Consider the following 20,989-nt stretch of genomic DNA (forward strand, 5'->3'; position numbering starts at 1 on the left):
GGATTGTGTCCTCCGACGTATTCCTTATCTTAGATATCTCCTTCCAGCTTTGCTGGCCTCGGAAAATTTTTCTCTAGAGGGCGCTGCGCGTCGACGTCCGCCGAGTCGATGTCCCTCGACAGCCGCCGTATCGACGTCATCCTGCCTATAAAGGCCGCGCGCAGCGTCCGTTCCTCAGTTCCTCAGTTCCGTTTTTCCGTGCTTACTCAGTGCCTCGGAATATCGTTGCTCAGTTTCGTAGAGAATTTATCCTATTTACCTCGAGATATTCGATCCATACTCTATGGCTTCCTTGTCGGAACAGACAACCCCTCGGTCCGGCTTCAAAAAATGTCGAGACTGTGGGAAAAAGATGTCGCTGACTGACCCTCAGTTTGTCTGTGGTGTTTGGGAGCTGAACACCATTGTTCGGAGTGCGAGGACTGTATGTCAATGACAGCTAAGGCCCTGAAGGAGCATAGGGGGAAGCTGGAGAAAGGTAAGACTTCAAAAGCTTCTTCCTCTACGAAGTCGAGACATTCGTCTCCTCGTCACCATTCGTGCTCCAGGTCTCGGAGTGGGTCCCATCACTCCTCGAGATCGAAGCACTCGAAGAGGAGACGTCGAAGATCCCCTTCTCAGTCCTACTCTTTCTCTGTTTCTCCTAAGAGAATCCCTTGCCCCACGAAACATAGTTCCTGGGCTGAATGGGAGGAATTCCCCAAAAATATGATGAGCGTCTTCGAGAAAGCGGCCTCGACCCCCTCGAAGACTGCCGAGAGCGATGCTCTGGTCGAAAGACCCGAAGGTCAAAAATGCTGCGAGTCGCAGTACCCGGCGAAGGAAGCTTCTCGAGCACGTCCCGAACCCTCGAATAAAGCTATGACCTCAACCTTCTTCGAAGGTTCCGTCGACGCCGAGGTCGGTGTCTTCGACGCCGTTGTCGAAGGGACCTTCGACACACTGGTCTGTCGACTCGACGCCATCTTTGACACCGGCGTCGACGCCAAGGAAAGTCACGGTTGCGAGGCACCCAGTGGCTATCCCCAAGTCCTCGATGACGATGGCGTCGATTGTCGACTTCCTCGAGCAGAATCCCAATTCTATCGAGGACCTCGAGGCCTCCGCCTTTGTTTTCGACGCCACGCTCGAAGCCTTCGGCGTCGACGACATCGACGTTTTCGAGGCCGATTACAACAAGTTTGGCACCCTCTGCCCTGGAGATGGGTTTCACGCCCTTTGTGAGTTCAGAACAATTGAACTATGTCCTCAATTATGGAAGAGGGAGAACTATCTGAACAAGAAGACACATTTGAGTTGCAGGGACCTGCAACCCCAGTTCAAGAGGAGTTATCCTCAGAAGAACGCAGGTTAAAGGATCTCCATGATTCCTTACATGAGGCAAGTGGGTTAGACACTTCCCCTGAGGTGGAGTTCGCTAGGCCAGACCCGGGGGAGCATGCTGAAACCCCCTATAGAGCCTTAATGGCCAGGATCACAGAATTTATGGGGTGGTCAACACCTTCACAGGCTTTCCAACAAGATGACCTCACGGATATTCTTGACAAAGGTCCACAGGAGGATCCTGTAGTGCCCTTTCATAAAGCTCTTCAGAGGAAAATCATGACAACTGGGAAACCCCAGATGTCGTCCCGGCAGTAAATAAAAAAACTGTCTACCAAATACAGGGTATCTTCTGCAGACCCGAAGTTTTTGTCCAAACACCCATCCCCAGAAAGTCTGGTGGTACAGGCAGCATCTTCTACTGACGTCAAGACTGCTTACCCTACCGTCCCACAGGACAGGGACGATAAGAAATATGATGCTATGGCAAAGAAAGTTTTTTCGGCATGTGGCATGACGTTAAAATCTCTTAATGCTACTTGCACCCTTGCTAGGTTCAGCCATACACTTTGGGAGTGTGCTTCTACAGCGGCTGACTGCATCCCGGAGGGAGAAGAAAGGGAGGTGTTCCTAAATATCATACAGGACGGTAAAGACGCTATGTGCGAATCCCTCCAGACGGGCATTGATTCGGCTGACAGTATCAGCAGAGCAATGGCGGCAAGTACAACCAGGAGATTCGCTTGGTTGAGAAAGTCTGGTTTTGCCCCAGATGTGCAAGCCAGGCTCTTGAACATGCCATTCGATGGCTCTTCTTTGTTTGGGGAAAAAGGCGGATGACAGTTTAGAAAAACTGCAAACATCAAAGACAGCAGCAAAATCCCTAGGCGCTGCAATCCGTCAGACACCTTTTCGTCCCACAGGAACCTCTGCGAGGGGCAAGTCCTTTCGCTTCTACTCCGCATTCGGAAGAGGTAGAGGACGACCGGCTCAAAGGGGACAAAGAAGAACTACCCGAGGCGGACGGGGTAGATATTCAAAAGCCGCAGCAACAGCAGGTGCCTCTTTACCATCGGCATCAGCCGCCCCAAAACCACTCTGAGGACTTCCCTCACAAGACACCTGTAGGAGGCAGGTTAACTCAACATCTGGCGGAATGGCAGGCTATCACGTCAGATGCTTGGGCATTGGAAACAGTTGCCCAAGGTTACTGCCTGCCTCTCCTACGCATACCTCAGTCATCCACCGGGGATCAGCTCTCAGAAAGCTCCAGATCCGCTCCTCTTGCAGGAAATTTTAGACCTGCTAGAGAAAGGTGCCATAGAACCGGTACCTGTAGCGGAGAGGAACAAGGGCTGGTACTCCCCTTACTTTCTCATTCCAAAGAAAGACGGAGGACTGAGACCCATCTTGGACTTGTGAGAATTGAACAAATTCCTCAGGAAAGACAAATTCAAGATGGTAACTCTTTCTCAGATCCTTCAGGCCCTTCGGTTCCAGGACTGGTTGGTATCTCTGGACCTTCAGGACGCTTATTTCCATGTGCCTATCCATCTCAAACACAGGAAATACCTGAGGTTCGCAATTGGCAACTCTCATCAATTTCGAGTGCTGCCATTTGGGCTGACCTCCGCCCCGAGGGTCTTCACCAAGTTAATGTCGGTAGTGGCTGCAAGTCTAAGGAGGGAAGGGATTCATGTCTACCCCTACCTGGACGATTGGTTGATCAGGGCTGTATCTTCGGAACAAGCACAGATCCAGCTAAATCACGTTTGCCACTCCCTTCAGACTGGGCTTCTCCCTCAATTTAAAGAAGTCCCAAATGATACCATCGCAGAGACTCCAGTTCATCGGAGCGATCCTGGACACTTCTCTGGGAAAAGCCTCGCCACCAGAGGTGAGGGCTCAAGATATTCTACAGATGGTTACCAAGTTCCAAAATGCCCAACGTCTCCCAGCCTTCGACTTTGTGAGGTTGCTAGGCCTCCTGCATTTTCCTAGTGCCAGAGGCTCGCCTGAGAATGAGATCCCTCCAGTGGGCACTGAGGACTGAGTGGTCACAATTCTCAGGAAGAATGACAGATCTTCTTCAGGTTCCCGACAGGGTGGCTCGAGACCTTCAGTGGTGGGCCTGTCAGGAGAACATTCTAAAAGGAACAGTTTTGGCAACCCTGGCCGGAGATAACAGTAGTCACGGATGCCTCACTCACGGGGTGGGGAGCCCACGCCAACGACTTGACCATCAGCGGTCGTTGGTCTCCATCGGAGTCCAGACTACATATCAACCTGTTAGAGCTGAGGGCCATCAGACTTGCGCTGAAGGCGTTCCTGCCAGCTGTACAAGGGAAGAATGTCCTGATAATGACGGACAACACAGTGGCCATGCATTACCTCAACAAAAGAGGAGGTGTAGGATCACTACCCCTGTGCAGAGAGGCGATGCAGCTCTGGTTTTGGGCAATCCAAGAAATTATCTCTCTATCGGCAGTTCACCTAGCCGGAGAGAAGAACTTGACAGCAGACGCTCTGAGCAGGCAGAGCAGTCTCCCACGAGTGGGAACTAGCTCAGGAAGTCCTTCAAGAGATCTTCGCCCTTTGGGGAACCCCTCAGGTGGATCTGTTCGCCACCAGTGTCAACAGGAAGTGCGATCTTTTCTGTTCAAGGGAATTTCCCCCGAGAGGAGCTCTGGGAGACGCGTTCATAGTGGACTGGGAGTTTCCGCTTCTGTACGCGTTCCCACCGGTCCCTGTCATTCCTCAAATGATCAGGAGGTTAAGAAGATTCCAGAAAACCATGATCCTAATTGCCCCGGATTGGGCCAGGAGAACGTGGTACCCGGACCTTCTAGACTTGTCCATCTGCCCTCCAATTCGACTTCCACTCAGGATCTACTCTCGCAGAAGGGAGGTCAGGTTCTCCATCCAGACATCAAAACCCTCAACCTTCACGCTTGGCTTCTGAAAGGCTGAGGTACAAGGATTGGGACCTCCCTGATATGGAGGTGCTGCTTTCGGCAAGGAGGCCAGCATCAAAGTCTTTATACCGCTGCCGTTGGAACAGATTTTGCAGCTGTTGTAGAGAAAAGAATATCGACCCCTTTTCATGTGGTACACCAATGGTTTTGTCCTTCCTACTCTATTTGGCGAATTCAGGCCTTCAAGTTGGCACCATTAAGGACTATCTCGCAGCGCTATCCATCTTTAAGCGCACTGCGGAAGAACCATCCTATTTCAAGTTACCCTTGGTAATACAGTTTCTAAAGGGGTTAACTAACGTTTATCCCCCAAGACCATTCCAGGTTCCCCTATGGGATTTAAACTTAGTCCTAACTTTCCTGATGGGCACACCTTTCAAACCACTCCATTCTTGTTCGTTAAGATTTCTTACCCTTAAAACTATTTTATTAATAGCACTTACATCTGCTAGAAGGGTGAGCGAGTTACAAGCTTTCTTGTAAACCCCCTCATACAATCTTTCACAAAGACAAAGTTGTCCTGCAAGTGAAGCCTAATTTCCTCCCAAAGGTGGTTTCTGAATTCCATATCACTCAGAAGATTACCCTGCCATCTTTCTATCTTCTTCCTCCTCCTCATCCGGGGAAAGAGGAAGAGAGGTTACACAGGCTGGACCCTAGAAGGGCTTTAAGTTTTTACATCAGTACACTGGCCAGGATAAGACGAGCAGACCAGCTGTTTGTAGGCTACGCCGGTCACTAGCTGGGGTTACCGATAACCAAGCAGACCATTTCCAGATGGATCATTCTAGCCATTTTGGAATGTTATAAACTGGCAGGAAAAGAGCCCCCTCAAAATCTTAAGGCTCATTCGACCAGAGGTATTGCAGCTTCATCGGCCCTCAAAAGAGGAGTGCCATATGTGCGGCTGCCACATGGTCGTCCGTCCATACCTTTACACGATTTTACAACTTGGATTCCTCCTCCAGTCAAGAGACTAGGTTTGGAAGGGCAGTATTGCACTCTATTCATCAATAAAAGGAAGCATGAAGTCAGTACTCCCACCTCCAATAACAGAATACTGCTATGGGAGCCTATCTAAGATGAGGAATACGTCGGAGGACACAATCCCTTCGAAGAACAAGTTACTTCTTACCTTGTAACGTTCTTTCGATGGGATGTTCCTCCGACGTATTCCTTATCGACCCTCCCATCCATCCCCGCAGTACTACTTCCCTTGTTGTTTCAGCTTACGCTCCTTCAGGGTGATTAGTCTAGTCCAGACAGAAAAACTGTGGGCTACAAAACGGAACTGAGCAACGGACGCTGCACGCGGCCTTTATAGACAGGATGACGTCGATACGGCGGCTGTCGAGGGACCTCAACTCGGCGTACGTCGACGCGCAGCGCCCTCTAGAGAAAATTTTTCCGAGGCCAGCAAAGCTGGAAGGAGATATCTAAGATAAGGAATAGGTCGGAGGAACATCCCATCGAAAGAACGTTACAAGGTAAGAAGTAACTTGTTCATCTCTTCGAATTATACAGTTCACATCAGTTACAGTATCAAATTATTCGATGCTTCTCAGTCGCAGACCAGCTCTGAGGCTCTCGGCTGGAGCACACACCGTCCCCCCGCTGAACTCCGCAGCCCTTTTTGTTACTTTTAATTACAGCCCGGTTCTTTGTTCCAGCGTGATGGCCATTTTGTTGCGATGCCGCGATCTGGATACAAACTTGCCGCGCGCTAACTTTTCTTTCTGTTCCCATCCAGCTTACAGCTTGCGCCTGGACGTGCACACCACCGTCATGCAGCATTCGTGTCATTTGTGAGCCTGAACGTCAGCTTCTGACTGTTTTGCTGCAGGATCATTACAGATCGGCATGAGCTATGGAAGAGACTTGTCCTACTGCATGGCCCCTTAGCCACGCCCTCTGTTTAATGATATGCTAAATAGCTTGCATTGGTTCTGTGTCATCCTCTCCTTTCTCATGGGTGATTTCATGACCTGAGGAAGATGCATAGCGGCTCAGTGGGGGCATTTCGAAATGTTTATGGGGCTCTCAGAACCCCTTGCTTCTGAGGCAATTGTGTGCTGTACAGATTATAATGGAGAGGTTTCCCGATACAAACTCTAATGGGTGATTTACCCTGGGTTTATCATGGGTGGTGGCCCCACCTTGAGCTTCATTATACCACAAATTCCCTACCCCACATCGGATCTGAAAGCGCGTTAAAAAGGCCTGCGATAACACCTTTTAAAGGGCTTTGTCTTTGGCCAGAAAAAAGCTGTTTGATTCAAGGGGACACAACACAGGCTTTAGTTTGGAGACTGGTGCCTCCCTGGCCAGTAGATGGATACCTTTTTAGATGCGTTTTTGCTTTGTATGCCGTAAACAGCACATATTGATTAGACTATTTGATTACAGATGAAGGCCTTGAGGAGAAAACCGTATAAGCTCCACTTTTCACTCGGAACTGGCAGTGCATTGTACTCAAATGAATGCTATACAATGTAAGCATTCGCCATACTTGGTCGAGAAAATGCATTGCTTGGGTGCTGCAGTTTGGACTTCTCAAACATGTCACTGACCTGAAGGATCTTGCATATTCACAATCATTAGCACGGCATGCTCTGCATGTTTATGTATGTTACTACACCAATAAGGAATGCATCAATTATCATGGTTTCTCTTAACTTGACTCAATCTTATGGAGTGTTTAAAACGGAGGGCTCCTCCTTACTTGTGGTGATCATCATAGCCACAATGGATAAATGCAAGATTTCAGACCAGTGCAGAGCCACACTATTCATCCCTCGAGTTTGCTTCCATGTAATATTTGCAGAGTGCATGTGGGCCATAGCCCAAGTGATTGCCTTTAAGGTTACAAAACGATCTGTTTCTCCACAGCGAACTCTTCCTTAGTTGGGAGGACATAGGTAATGCATTAGAGAAGGGCTATATAGCATTTTGATGTAATGGATTATGCAACTAATAATGGGAACCTTCAAATCGAGCATTAGTGACATTCTTTATTAATGTATTGATCCACACTGCTTGCATGCATTTTTGTACAACTCTGGATTTTACGTCCTGTTTACCAGCAATGGAAAGCGAAGCATTACCTTTATAGTACAGATGCCAATTCTCCATACAAGCTTCATGGGCTAGCACTTACGTTTTGTGTGCACAAAATGGATTCCAGCATGTATGATAGCCAAAGTGGTTGCCCAGCTCACAGAGGGTCTTCAAAGCAGCGACGGTACAAGCTTCTCTCAAACTCATCGAATGGGTAATGCACAAGTGAGGACAGTACAAGGTTCTATCACAAACATTAAAAGGTACACATGAGCAATAGGTATGTAGGCTTCATACCTATTTCAGGTACCGTTTTCGTTGGGACACCTGTGGGAACACAAGAAGGTACGACATCTGAGTGGACACCGGGAAATGTCTCTGAAAGTGGCTGGAAATGAAGACAATTCTCAGACATTTCGCTCTGGCCACCCACCGAAACACACTGCCAATAACACATGGCGTACCTTCCCGCGTCCCCACACGTGTCCCGATAAAAAACTGTACCTCACGTGTGGGTGCACCTACCGGGGGCGCAATAGGAAAAGGGTAACCCCAAGCCTTTCGGCACAGCACATTTTGTTCATGTGGGCAACCTACAGATTTGGGCCTAGGGTGTCGCAGCCAGCAAGGAAAACGGGGAACCCCATGCATTTCTGAAAAGACACCTGTGGGAATCCAGAGGTCTGACTTGCGCAAATCGGCCCAGAATTTATTACCCAGAACCCCTGGCAAAGGCCCACATGTGAGAAGGGTGCCCAAGGCCAGGGATAGTACCGCCGACTTTGCTGGAGCCCTGGCTGCCCTGCGTTACAGCTTCTCCCCAACAGGGAGTCCCAGCAGTGTGCCAATACCTCCCCGAAGGGAAAAGCTGTAATGCAGCCCAGCCGCAACTCCAGGATAGTTGGAGGTGATGTCCCTGGCCTTGGACATCCATGTACCATGTGGGTGTACCATCCCCGAAGCACAGCAGCAGCTTCAGGTAGCCCCGGCAGGATCCCCATTCCTCCCCGGAGGTGACATCTGTAACATAGCACAGCCAGAGGTGGAGCCTGGGCTTGCAGACGGACAACCCACATGGGAGGGATCCGCTCCCAGGGAAACACCAATGTTCTGCTGGCATGGGAGGCAATTTGTGGCCTGCCCCTGCAATTGTGTCCCAGCCCACCAACATATCTGCCCAGACGACCCATTCCTACCCACACCAACAATCCAGCTCCAGTCTCGCGCACCCCACTGACAGTGGACCCTAACCATAGAATAATAAAAAATAGTACTCGCAACGTTGCAGCTGCTTGCGTCGAAAAAGCACTAAACAAAACAAAATGTTACCTACAGTCACACCAGCAAAAACAAATCATTTTCAAACATGCCCCCCCTTGCAAGCCATCCCTGGTGGTCAACTGAACCTCGCCCCTCAAGTGAAACCCAGTTTGCCCCTTCCTATGGGCAGATATCTGCCTCCAGGCAGGCCTGCATGAGGTACCCCTGCCACCTCTTTTGAGTGAGGGGAGAGAGGGCCCCCAAAAATGGTGGGACAGGCCCCCCAGCGGGAGGGCCGTAAGGTTTGTGCACCCCGGGCCAGATTGGCACACCAATGTGCCCCTCTGCGCCAAGGGTCTGACAAAGTCCTCTGGAGAAGGAAACCATCTAGTGTCCTGCACATCAACTGCGGGCTAGCTAGCACATAGTCCAGTCTCGATGACGTCTTGTGCACTTATGAATGAAATGAAAACTCCCAACATCCCCGGGTGAAGTACACGCCAGACATCCACCAGCCCCATTTCAGTCATACCCTTACACACACGATCATAGACTGCAGAAAGGAGCAGGCTGAACCCGCTGATCTAGCTAGCGCTGTTTGCAAAGCGATATTCAGATCACCCGCACAGACAATGTTAGTATGCATATATTTGTAACTTTTAAACAGGAGTGATTAAAAAAAAAAAAAAAGTTTGGCCCATAAATGTTGAATGTCACCATGAGCCCAGCTGCTGGTCACAAACCTACCCTGTGGGTCAAACTGTTCTACCAAAGGAATGCAGAGGGACTTGTGAATTAGTGTCAAGACCCCAGCTGAATAAGTGGAGTATGATGTATAGAACCTGTTGGATCTCCCTCCCCTCAGCGCCCCCACCCCCAATTAGCTGTTGCGACTAAATGGGTTTCCTGCAGAAGAATCACCTTGGCGCTGTGACGCTCGCAGTACTTTACCACCTTCCTGGTTTAATGTGGATTGTTCATCTCCCTCAAATTCCAACTTCTAATATTACACCCGGCCATAGGCGTCTGTATTCAATATTCATTCCGGTTCTGCACTCCTAAACTCTGGTTTCCACATGTTCCCAACAAATTGATACTGTGCACCAACCCATTCCATTTAGACTTGAATCAATTTTCAAGAAATCCCCCGCCCCCTGCTGCTCCCTCCAACAATACCATGTACTACCACAACCCATACCACCCCACCCTCGCTGCCTGACCCCAACCAACAGTAATTTTACCCTACCCCTTCCCCACTGCCCAATCCCAACTGGCAGTGATGTCACCCACCCTCCACACCCAATTCATCAGTGTGCCCGCCCTGGGGCAACACTCTACAACTTTATAGGACCACCCATCCCGAGCCTCTTCCCAGGAGGAGGCGGCACAGCACTTGCTGGATATCCAGCTACTGACCCATTGCTTTACATTATCAAACTATAGTTAAACCCAACACGGCAGTTAAACCAAACTAGCCTCAAACACCAAACATCATTCATATCTGTCCGGAAGTGGGCTTTGGGCCCAAACATAACAAATATCTCAGTTTAGATACACCAATTCATACATTAGAACTCGAGGCCGCCTCCCCGTTCAAGTCTTGGGAAGCGACTCCACAAATGTGAACATCTCTGCCGGACCCGTGAAAAAGTTTTGTTCTCATGGATTGTGTAATTTAGATGGATAAAGCATTGCATATTGCATCCTCTTGTCTCAGCAACCTCTTGGCGGCTAGAAAGGAAAGACGGGCCCTCTGTACCAAGTTTGTGAAATCCTGAAAGGACACATTTAGCCTCCTTCTATTGCACCTCACCTAGCTCGTGCCCTGCGCAATGTCTGTTGCGCTAATTCAGCAGTATGACTGGGTGAGGATTCGGTTCTGGCCTGGGTTTTTGCTTTGAGATGCGGTGTGCTCTTTCCAACAAAAATTGGTGGGACAGTGGAGGGTACTGCAATACCTCCCTTTATAAAGGACTCTTAACTAATAACTGCATGCTCTGCGCCGGCACTGATTCTGGGATCCCCACCACCCCGATATTGTTGCATCTGGATCTTGCTTCCAAGTCCTCATGCTTGTCCCACATCTCTCACACTTCTCTCTGCAAGCCAGGTATTGCCTGGGTCACCTCATTACTAGTGTCCTCCAGCACTTGCTTCCTGTATACGGCTGCTTTCTTTCTTGCATTCTGTCCATCTTGTAGTGCATGCTGTCAAGTTTGGTGTTCACTGATGCAAACCCATTCTTCAATTCTGCCACCACCGGGCTGAGTTCAGAGGGAGACTCTTCCGCCCCTTCCAGCGGTGCTGTACCTCTGGTGAGTGTCCCCTCTTCATCCCCACCCGACAGACCAGGGGCCTCCATATCACCCTTATGCAGCGCTATGCCTCCCTTTTGAGTGAATTGCAGGCGGCTCTGCTTCTTGTTGCTGTAAACCATGCAGGTGAAGCCTTCAGATCACTCCTGCTCTGCCTCCTCTTGCAGCACAGGTGTTGCCTGGCTGTCCCAATCGTGCTCCACACAGTCAGACTTGGTGCATGCATTCCATCAAAACATCCTACCTCCACGGGTACCTACTGATACTCAGGCAGGCCTGCTCCAATATTCCCAAGTCCGGGGCTGGCCTCAACAATGCTGCCAGCCTCGCTTCCCTCTCAACCCCTGAGGCGTGCTGCCACCCTCAAGCCACGCCACCAAACAGCTAATTCTAGAACTGGGGAGGGACATGCTGCCAATGTTCAAACTGTTCCAGGGCTTTCCCACCTGCCTCTGCTGCTATATTCGGAAGCTCGGGGCCTTGTGTGCCATTCAGACCCTGGTACAATCTGGTTTCACCTCACCGCTCGTTTACACAAAGCCAGTGCTGCCCCTGGCAAGTATCTGTCATGGCTCCTCCTGTTGGTCCTGCACTTTTAACTCTGCAGTGTTATACGCAATACAAGTCTCAGATGTATTCTCTTGCAGCCTGCTTCCATAGGCCCACACTTCCTCCCTCTGCATGGGCCAGTAAGATGCAAACGGTCACAGTACACTCGCTGCCAAAACGTCCCACAAAACCGCTCCCCCTGAGTCGGCTCACAGGGCCCTCATCCCCCACTGTTTCTTCACACCGCCATTCCTCTTCGCTTGGCCACTGCGTCTACTGCAGCCCCCAGGCTGGCATGCACTTCAGAGGTAGTGGCGAGCCTGCCGGGTGTCATCCACTGCCTGGCCCAGCGCGCCTTCCTGCGGGGAAGTGCTCCTCCTCCACTGCCCAGCCCAGTGTGTCCTGTTCACGTGGGTCCTCAAGGAGTGGTCACCCATTCAAATCGGGGGAATCATCTTGCACCAGCAAACACAGCCAGGTTTGCGCTCTCTTGCAGCACCACTCCGATTACACCACAGTGATGAGGGCGGGGGCTGGGGGTGAGCCACCTTCCCTCTAATCTTTACTGTGTCAAGCATGCATGGTTCTTCAGAAAGATGGACCATTCAAATTTTCCCTAGTGCGCTCAGCCAGCCCGCACTGCCGTCATGGGGTCAGATCGATTCATGGCCTCCTTGTTCACGGAGCTCAGAAGATTGCGGCCATCATGGTCGTGATGGCCCCTCCTACCTCCCCATATGTTCAATTATCACACTTAGTATATATGCTCTTGTCTGAAGATATGGTATATTAATTGCATTGTTATTAAATAAACTGCAATACGCAAGACATACAATTATTTGCTTTCTTGAATCTTGCCAGGTTGCCATTTCCCTGACACCACCAACACTAGTGAGCCGTTAAGAATTTGTTTCTACATATAAATCATTTCCTGCCGGGACACTTTTCTGGTTTTGGTAGTTTAGGATTAAACTGATTGGAGTTTGGACCACCTTCTGGATAGTATTTGCAATCGCACTAGATGCAAGTTGTTAAAACTGATATAATATTGTTTTATCCTCATTGTATATGTTGGCCTATGCCCAGTTGCTCTTAGGTCAAAGCCGCCATTTTAGTTATTCGTGCAAAGTCACCCGGTGGCCTAAAATGGCCGACCTGTGTTCTCTTGTTCTTACTTAACCTCTTCGACCTCTGTATACGAGTTAATGTCCAACCTGCCTGCAGGCTATATGTTAGGGTCATCTAGACCTTGTCCTTTGTTGACCTCGGGATCAGGGGATTACTTGAATCGGCGATGTTAACCTACAAGTACATAAGAACAATAATGCTATCTAAACATGACATGCGAAACATCTGTTTGACCTGCATTGAAACAAATGTGTAAAGAGTGTTAAGTTAAACCCAGAGAATAATGGTGCTTGTTAGTAAAATGTATTACGAAGTAAACCGCATGCACGAGATATGTAAATTAGGAATGAACCTGGCGCAACCCAAGCCCAGTATGAGATTAACTTGTAGGAGGCTGGACATCGTTATTAATAAAAATGTATAAATATGCTGATGTCCAGCTAGCAATTCCTGTTCACTGCCCACAATGAACCTTCTGGTGGTCTCTGTGAAGCACTGACGGCCAATAGCTATTTGTGTACTTTGTTTTGTAAACTGCTCAGTATTGCAATAAAGATTCTGGGAATCTTTACAAGCCCGTGTTGGTGTATTTCTCTTTGCATGGTGTAAAAGCCTTAATATTGTATTTTCTGATTCCACAAAGTATTTGGTCATTGGGTGAACTGTCCTTTAGAAGATGTTTATGCAGGCAGAATGGGGGGTTGGGTGGTATTGTATGGTTGGGCATGAATACTAAAACCACATTTGGGCTTTTTTGTTAACTGACCTGGGTCGGGTGGGAATGAAGGTTGAATTCTCTTTTCACATGGCTGTTAATAAGGTTTAGTGACCATGAAGATCTGTATGCGTTATCTGCATCTAGGGGGAAAAGATGTGTGGGCATAGTGATCACACTTTCCAACATTATAAGCTACAAGCATTCATACCTGTCACAAAGCTTTTGCACCATTTCCATCACTACTATAGTGGTCTTTCAGTGTCGGATTGTCTGGAAAGCAGGTATTGTAGCAACCAGGGGTAACCAGACCATGGTGTGTGGAGGAAAGCTTTACTTTCACACGCAAAGCATTAATCTTAAATTCTGTAAATCCTGCTCACCAGTGGCATCCCTGCGCGCATAAAAGTAAAATCCCCTCAAATCTGAACGAAAATGTATTTGATCTGAATTAATGCTACCGTTTTAGAATAAGTGTAAATGCCTTTTTCCTCTCCCCCCCCCCCCACCTTCGTCAGGTACTTCTGGTTAGCAGCAGTCGGCATCCAGATCGGTGGATCGTCCCTGGTGGTGGCATGGAGCCAGAGGAGGAGCCCAACATGGCTGCAACCCGTGAAGTTTGTGAAGAGGTATGTACCATGCAGTGATGTTCCGAAATCTTATTTCTTGGTGGCCCCCATTCACGTATGTTGTGCTTGTGGCTTAACAGACTTTTTTGTTTTAGGCATTCTAAACTGCCCTTGTATTCATGCATTACTAAGCAAGATGATCACACAACAGACTTCTCATTATCTAAGCATTAATAAACCCTCTGGGCATGGCTAAATGTAGAGTATGGTTAGTGAGAGCATTTTGAACATGCACGTATTACCTAGTGCTTCAGCCCATCTCAACGCACCTACAGTCTAATCCTTCTCTGTGGTAATAGCAGTCTACATCCATAGCAAATATGAGGAAAAGAACAGTTCATGGCCAAGGACTGGCTAGTCTGTTGCACGGCTGCTGGGATAGTCCAAACATACGTTCGTCCATGACAAGTACATGATTTTGTATCTTCATAAAGGTGTTTTTGTCAGCTCGTCAAGGAATCCAGCTTTGACTATTAAGGCAGTTCAGTCAGCAAGAAGGATTTCATTTGCTTCCCCAAACATTTTTTTTCTCCAATATCTGGCTATTTAGGGATAGAACCAATTGATGTATTTAGAATCTCGGATATTACTCTGCAAAATGTTCCTACGGTCTCATGTTTTGCATCATGCTACAAGGACCGTCACCATTTGGCTCTCCAGCTGTTTTATACTGTAATTGCCTTTATCTTAGGCCATGGGTAGGGATCATGAGTTCTAATCTGGAGATTCGCAGGTTGCAGAGCCCTGTGTGACCGTGATTTATTTATTGTGGAAAAGCAGGATATATTTTTCCGTTTCATATTCGCGTTTTTTCTCATTTTTATTTTTTGAAAAACATTTATCATTTTTCTGGAATAGAAGCATGTGTTCCATATTGGTTTCTTTATCAATTGAGGTTTAGTAACTATTACCATGTGACATGCACATTTTTATAAACTACTTTCAAACCGCATATTGGAGTTATTAATGACAGTCTATGCAAAGTGATCTTCTGTATTTTGATAGGGTGTAAGAGTATGACCTAAGCTATCTAGCATAAATCGACCTTTTGGGAATTGCATACAATTTCCATGTCGCCATCTGGACTATACTTTCTGCATATTCCAATTAATTTTGGTGTATTATCCACATCCATGATGCTCCTCTTAAATCTCTGCACTTGGACACAGATTAGGTTTGATCCATCCAGTTTATTATTTTTATAATCCAGAAATTATTCTCTCCTCCTCTGCTTGGTGTTGGTTTCAAACTGGAGCAGTAATGGCAGTCTGAGGACAACCTCAAGAGGGGCGGGAGGGTTTGGGAAGGGGTAACGGGGGTCTACGTCTGAACTCTCCTGGACACTTCTGGTGCAATTTAAAGTTTCGATGGGAGCCGTCACTCGGAGGAATAGTGTACTAAGAATGAACAAAAGCTAAAAGACGCGTATCGGCTGTAACCAGGTCGGGAATGTCTGTTTTATCTTTGTGCCACATCAGTGGAGAAGATCCATATGCCCATGTCGGGCCATGCCCATTTTAAGCAGATCACTCTCGTGTAATGTATAAACCCCCTTTAGTTTCACTTTCCCTGAAGAAATAATGTATTGATATAGGGGACAAAAAGTAGATTTGCAGCACATAAGCCTTGCTTTGAGGAATAGGCCAAAATACAGGTGTATTTCTCACTTGAGAAATTGCAATAACCCCACAGCGGACTACCTCCTTAAGTGTTTATCAAATGCCGTCTGTCTCGCTGCGATTTAATTCCGAAGCAAATACGCAGGTCTTCAAAAAATCTTACTGTAGAAAACGTCATCTGCATTTTGTTTAAAGTGCTAGAGATTAACTCGCTAACAATTCTTCTAAAATATTTTCAGCTTTTACCTGTGCCTTAATTTAAATGCACTGAATTTACAATCCAACCCATCTGTGCCACTACTGGAAATTGGCCCACCTGGGCCTACCATTACTTGCTTATCCTTTGTTCTGATCTTCCAGTCTTGTCTCTTCATGCTAATTTATTTTTTCCAAAGGGATATGTTTGGGAGACATGTTGTGATGTGGAAGACGTCCACACCCTGCCCCCCATTTCCTAATGGAAGCCTCTCTGTATATTTAAAAACTGTCAATTTGTTCTGATTTACTTTTCACAGTTCATGATAGAGATTGGGCTTGATATGCACTTCTTGCAGCTGTCTACACTTGTATTTGGAAACCCCTGCCCCATGTAGGCTTGAATCACCGCCAGTTCTACATGATTTACCATTACAACCCACCGCTACTCCCCCCAAACATCATGGAACATTTACTTTGGTAATTGATCAAACATCAAAAGTGTAACGGCCAATTCTGGTTGTTGTAAAAAAATGGGAGTTGGTTAAAGCGTGGGGCATGGTGGTCCTGAATATAGCAGCTGCTGTGTGGCATGAACTGACATTTTCCAGGTTTCTGTCTTGCAAGGTACTGCATTGCAAATGATTTTATTACTCCTACAAGACCCCCAACGGAATAGAGCTCGACATCCCCATCCAAACCCGACTGCTGCCTTTCCTTCCCCATGCTGTTACTCACTGTCCAAAGGGCTTGGAAAGTTAAAATAATGTGCAACACACCTTTTGCATTTTAGGTTTGCCAGTGTTCACGATGCTTGAATTCAAACGTGAGAAGTATGCAACTTTAACGGCTACTTCGGACTACAAAGGTCTGGCAAGTTGGTACTAGTAATATTCAGTAGAAAACTCATTGCATTGCGCACTGATCAGAAAATTCCTTCTGTTTTCCAAATGCTTGTAATGGTGGTCTCTGCATATTCAAGACACATGCAAGCATTTTACTTGTTTTCTTTATCCCCCAAAGCCGGCAATTTACAAATTAAACACATACATTTCCAAGCACATCAGAGACCATTGCAGTTTAGTCTAGTCCCCGTTAACCAAAGAGTTGCACAACTAACTGAAATGACAACCATGGTCCCCTTTGAGAAACAATTCCAAAAGTTGAACCATCCACCAAGATATTTTAATGTATGTCCCTACTGAAAAGCACCTGTGTTGGCAATTAGTTTGACCCATAGCAGTAGTGGAAACAATCTGGATGTTACCATGGAATAGCCTCTTAAAACTTTCTGACACACTTGGTTAATGTAGATCATTGGGACCGGATACTAGTTGCATGTGTATCTAATGGACTCGGATCCACTGATCAAATATTTAGAATCTGCATTCTGTAGCAAAACCAAAGGCTTTTGTAGTGCGGCAATAAAGCTTCCTCACCGCTAATCTGGTAACTCCATGAGTGCTGACTCATGGCGCCATTTTACGGACTTCCTTTCATCTTCCAACTTGCCAACTGTCAAAGCTTTGACTGTGGCCCCCAAAGCCAAGTGGTCCCCCAAAGAACATGCATGTAATGCCTATAAGCAGCGAGCAGCTGTCCCAAACCTAGGAGTCATTTTGCCCTCTGCTTGTGTTCTGTACCACTGCACACCACACACTGGTAAAGATGTGTTGGAAAAGCTGGGTTCTCGTCCAGCTGTCTTGGTGCACCTGAAAATATTAAAAAAATCAGATTTCTGGAGAAAACTCTCCTCGGTGAATACAGGACCATCTTTTTACTGAAGGAAACTGAGGAACACAAGCAAATTTCCAGATCAGGATGACTTAATCCATTCTGTTATTTGGCTAATTATCCAAAAGAGAACAGATTACATTTCCCACAGATGGATTGAAATTAGGGAGGCCTAGCCATATGCACCTCTTTCAATAGCCCAACAGCGCAGGGGCTTAGAACCTGGCCAACAAAAGCATACCTGGCTTTTATTGCCGACTTAGTTTATTTCGGAAATGTTACCATCCATATCTAGATGGGCTAAACAATGTAAACAATGTAAAAGCTTTACCCTTCTTGTTGAAATATGCATCAGCTATGTCGGATAGCCTAGACTGCCCTGTAGTTCCAAGAAGTAGGTTGCACTCACAAGCCCAAAATAATTCTCTTCAGTCTCCATCACACCCAAAGCCTTCTGGCGCAGGTATCCCCTGAGGATCAGTAGTTGAGTTGCCCATCTCATCAGTCAAGCATGAAACTCTGAGGAGGAAGAATCTGAGAATCCATGGAAAGGTCAGAAGAACTGGAAGCAACATTTGAGGTGTTGAAAAAAAGGATTACTGGCAATCTCTAGCTTAACCCGAGCCAGATTTCTGTGGGTGGTCCTAAAAAAAAAAAAATACTTTCTGATGCTTGTTAATCTGCTTAGAATCACATGCTGTGCATATAGTCCGACATCCAGTGGTAACCGCTGAGTATTGCATCTTGTCTTTTGTGGACCAAAGGGGGACGTCGGCATAGGTGTGTCTGTAACACTATCCCTATCATGACGTGTAGTGTACACAAAATCCCTCACGCGCCGAGGTACCTCAGATTGTTTTTTCCGTCCAGATAACTGGTCGCCCTATAGCAGAGCTCTTACTAAAGAGACATTGTTTCTTATACCCGCTGAGTGATGGGGGCACCTTGGATGACCAAACATCCGTTGCAGATGTTATACACCAAGAGGCGGACACTTCTAGGTCCGCCACGCCCGTTCCCTGACCCTTTAAGGCCTGACTCTGGCCTCGCTTCAGGGACAACACCCAGCGACAGGGGTGTACAAACGCATCGCACTAAGAAGACAACCCCTACATCGTTTTCGACGTCTTCGTCGAAAAAGGTGAAGGCGCCAACAGGGGCGCTGAAAATTTCAACTGTTTCCTCGGATCGCTCAGATCCAAAGCCTTCCCTGCATCCACAGGGTCTTACGACTGGGCAACCAAAATTAAGTAAGGGCGCTACTCCTAAAACTTTACACTTCGAAGCCCGGAAACCCGACACTGCAACGCTCCCGAAGGCCGTGGTAGGCCCAAAAAGTACGACTAGGCCTCTACCTGAGAAACCAACCGCTAGGCCCTCTAGCGCCGCGGAAGGTAATATGCCTACCGATAGACCATCGGAGCAACTATCTCATGCCGATTCAATGTTTATCGGAGACACATCGAAAGAATTATGGTGGCGGTGGGTCTTACCCCGGTTCTGCCTAAAGTCATGGGACAAGCCACATAAAAATCTAAAGATGCGGTTTGGGATCCCGATTCTTACTATACGTATGAAGATAGTCAAGAGCCTCTTTCCGACACCCGGAGAAAACTCTTTTTGGTGCCGTAGAGCGTAAAATTACGTTTTTCTACCTGTAGTTCCGCCTGGCTCCTCTAAATGGACTAGAGAGAAATTTAAAGGGTGTATGGATCGGTTGGAGAATATCAGTTTTTCGGTTCATCCATCCCCCGAAAAGGTCACGGGTAGATCCTAACCTCCATTTTTCTTATTTTTAAGACCATGTCTTCTGTCCCTGTCCAGCAGGAAGAAATTGTCAACATGGACACATATAGGGACATGTATAATGAAGAGGAAGAAGCTTCATTTCTTCAGAATTATGAGGAGGAACAGCAGGTTACTACCAACTGGGAAGAAACCCATCGACGCATAGATCAGGACACTGATGTTTTGTGCCTAGATTCTCCTCCGGTTCGCCAGGCCTCACCTGTAGATGACCAAATGGCCTTCAACTCCATGTTGAAAAAATCAGCTCAACACTTTCAAATCTCCACTCCAGAGGCTGTGCCTGAGCAGGAGTTTGTAAAGGATATCCTTAAGGAGAAGCCTCCATCTAGCCAAGCCATCCCCCTCCTTAATTCTATCAAGAGAAGGTTGGCCCCCTCATTGGTATCACCAGCTCAAACTCGAGCAGTGAACCCAAGAGTGGAAAAACTATTTTGCCCTTCCCCCTTCTGACCCTCTATACATTAGAGGGCACGCTATCGCAGATTCGTTGGTAGTAACTACCACCCAGAAAAGGGCAGGGGTACCCCTTGCCACAGGGGAAGCACCTCCAGACAAGGAATTCAAAAGACTGTGCTCTAGGCAAACGAGTCACTTCGGCTGCCGCATACTCTACGCGGATTGCTAATAATACCACACTATTGGCAAGCTATGCTGACGCTCAGTGGAACCTGCTCCAGGAAGGCCTCCAAGAGGTTCCTGAACCCGCCAAAACCAAGCTTCTCTCCATTGTAATCGAGGGAAGACAAGTTAACCAGAATGTGATCAAGAACACCCTGGACATGGCTGAAACAGCAGGCTGGTCTCTGGCCCAAGGGACCCTACTTAAGACACGCTTGACTGCGTGCTTCAGGTTTTAAACCAGATACAGAAGCCTCCCTCATCAATAAGCCCATTGAGGAATCTAACCTCTTCGGGAAAGCTGTCGATGAGGCCTTGGAAACATCTAAAAGAGCATGAGACTCTTAAGTCTCTGCAACAGATCACAGAAACGTTACCCCGAGAAAGGTAATAACTCTCGGCGGTCTTTTCGAGGGCAAGCCTGTGCTTGTCAAAACTATGGCACGGGGAACTTCAACACAGGACAAACTTCGGGAAGCCCTGCATACTACCCTTCAAGGGGTCAGGAACGCGGCAGAGGTAGAGGCCCCAATCCCAGAGGAGCCACAGCCTCTGGTTAGAAATTACCACCAGATACAGGTCCCCTCCCATGTCACCCTGGTCGGGGGGGCGAAATAACATCTTTCCTTATGGCATGGGAGGGGATAACTTCAGACCAGTGGGTCATAAAGACAGTCACCCACGGGTACTGCGTGGAATTCACCGACCTCCACAATTCAGACCGCTGCGCTCACGGCACCTTTCACCAGACCATCTGGAGATCCAATTAAGAGGTGGAAGCTCTGCTGGGAAAGGACGCCATAGAAGCCGCCCCTATTCTTCAGGTAAACAAGGGTATTCAGTGTACTTCCTTGTACCCAAAAAAAGACCTCACCATGCGCCCTGTTCTAGACCTGCGCCCAGCGAACAAGTTCATAAAATCCCAGAAGTTTTGCATGGTAACACTACAGGAGGTGATCCCATTGCTGAAACAGGGGGACTACATGGCAACATTGGACATGAAAGATGCATACTTTCATATTTCAATGTTGCCAGCGCACAGAAAATATCTAAGGTTCATGAT

The 20,989-nt window shown here is 47.6% G+C and overlaps 1 protein-coding gene across 2 annotated transcripts in view; it reads left to right on the forward strand.

The window, feature by feature from the left end:
• The window catches only part of NUDT3 (nudix hydrolase 3), a 387,485-nt gene that overhangs the window by 162,412 nt on the left and 204,084 nt on the right, over nt 1–20,989 (forward strand). For both annotated transcript variants that reach the window (XM_069633509.1, XM_069633508.1), the window contains exon 2: nt 13,841–13,951. In XM_069633509.1, coding sequence (XP_069489610.1) covers nt 13,841–13,951 — 111 coding nt within the window. The remainder of the gene's footprint in view (nt 1–13,840; nt 13,952–20,989) is intronic.

The sequence above is a fragment of the Ambystoma mexicanum genome, chromosome 13, assembly GCF_040938575.1.
Source record: "Ambystoma mexicanum isolate Mex_15411 chromosome 13, UKY_AmexF1_1, whole genome shotgun sequence".
Classification (NCBI taxonomy): domain Eukaryota; kingdom Metazoa; phylum Chordata; class Amphibia; order Caudata; family Ambystomatidae; genus Ambystoma; species Ambystoma mexicanum.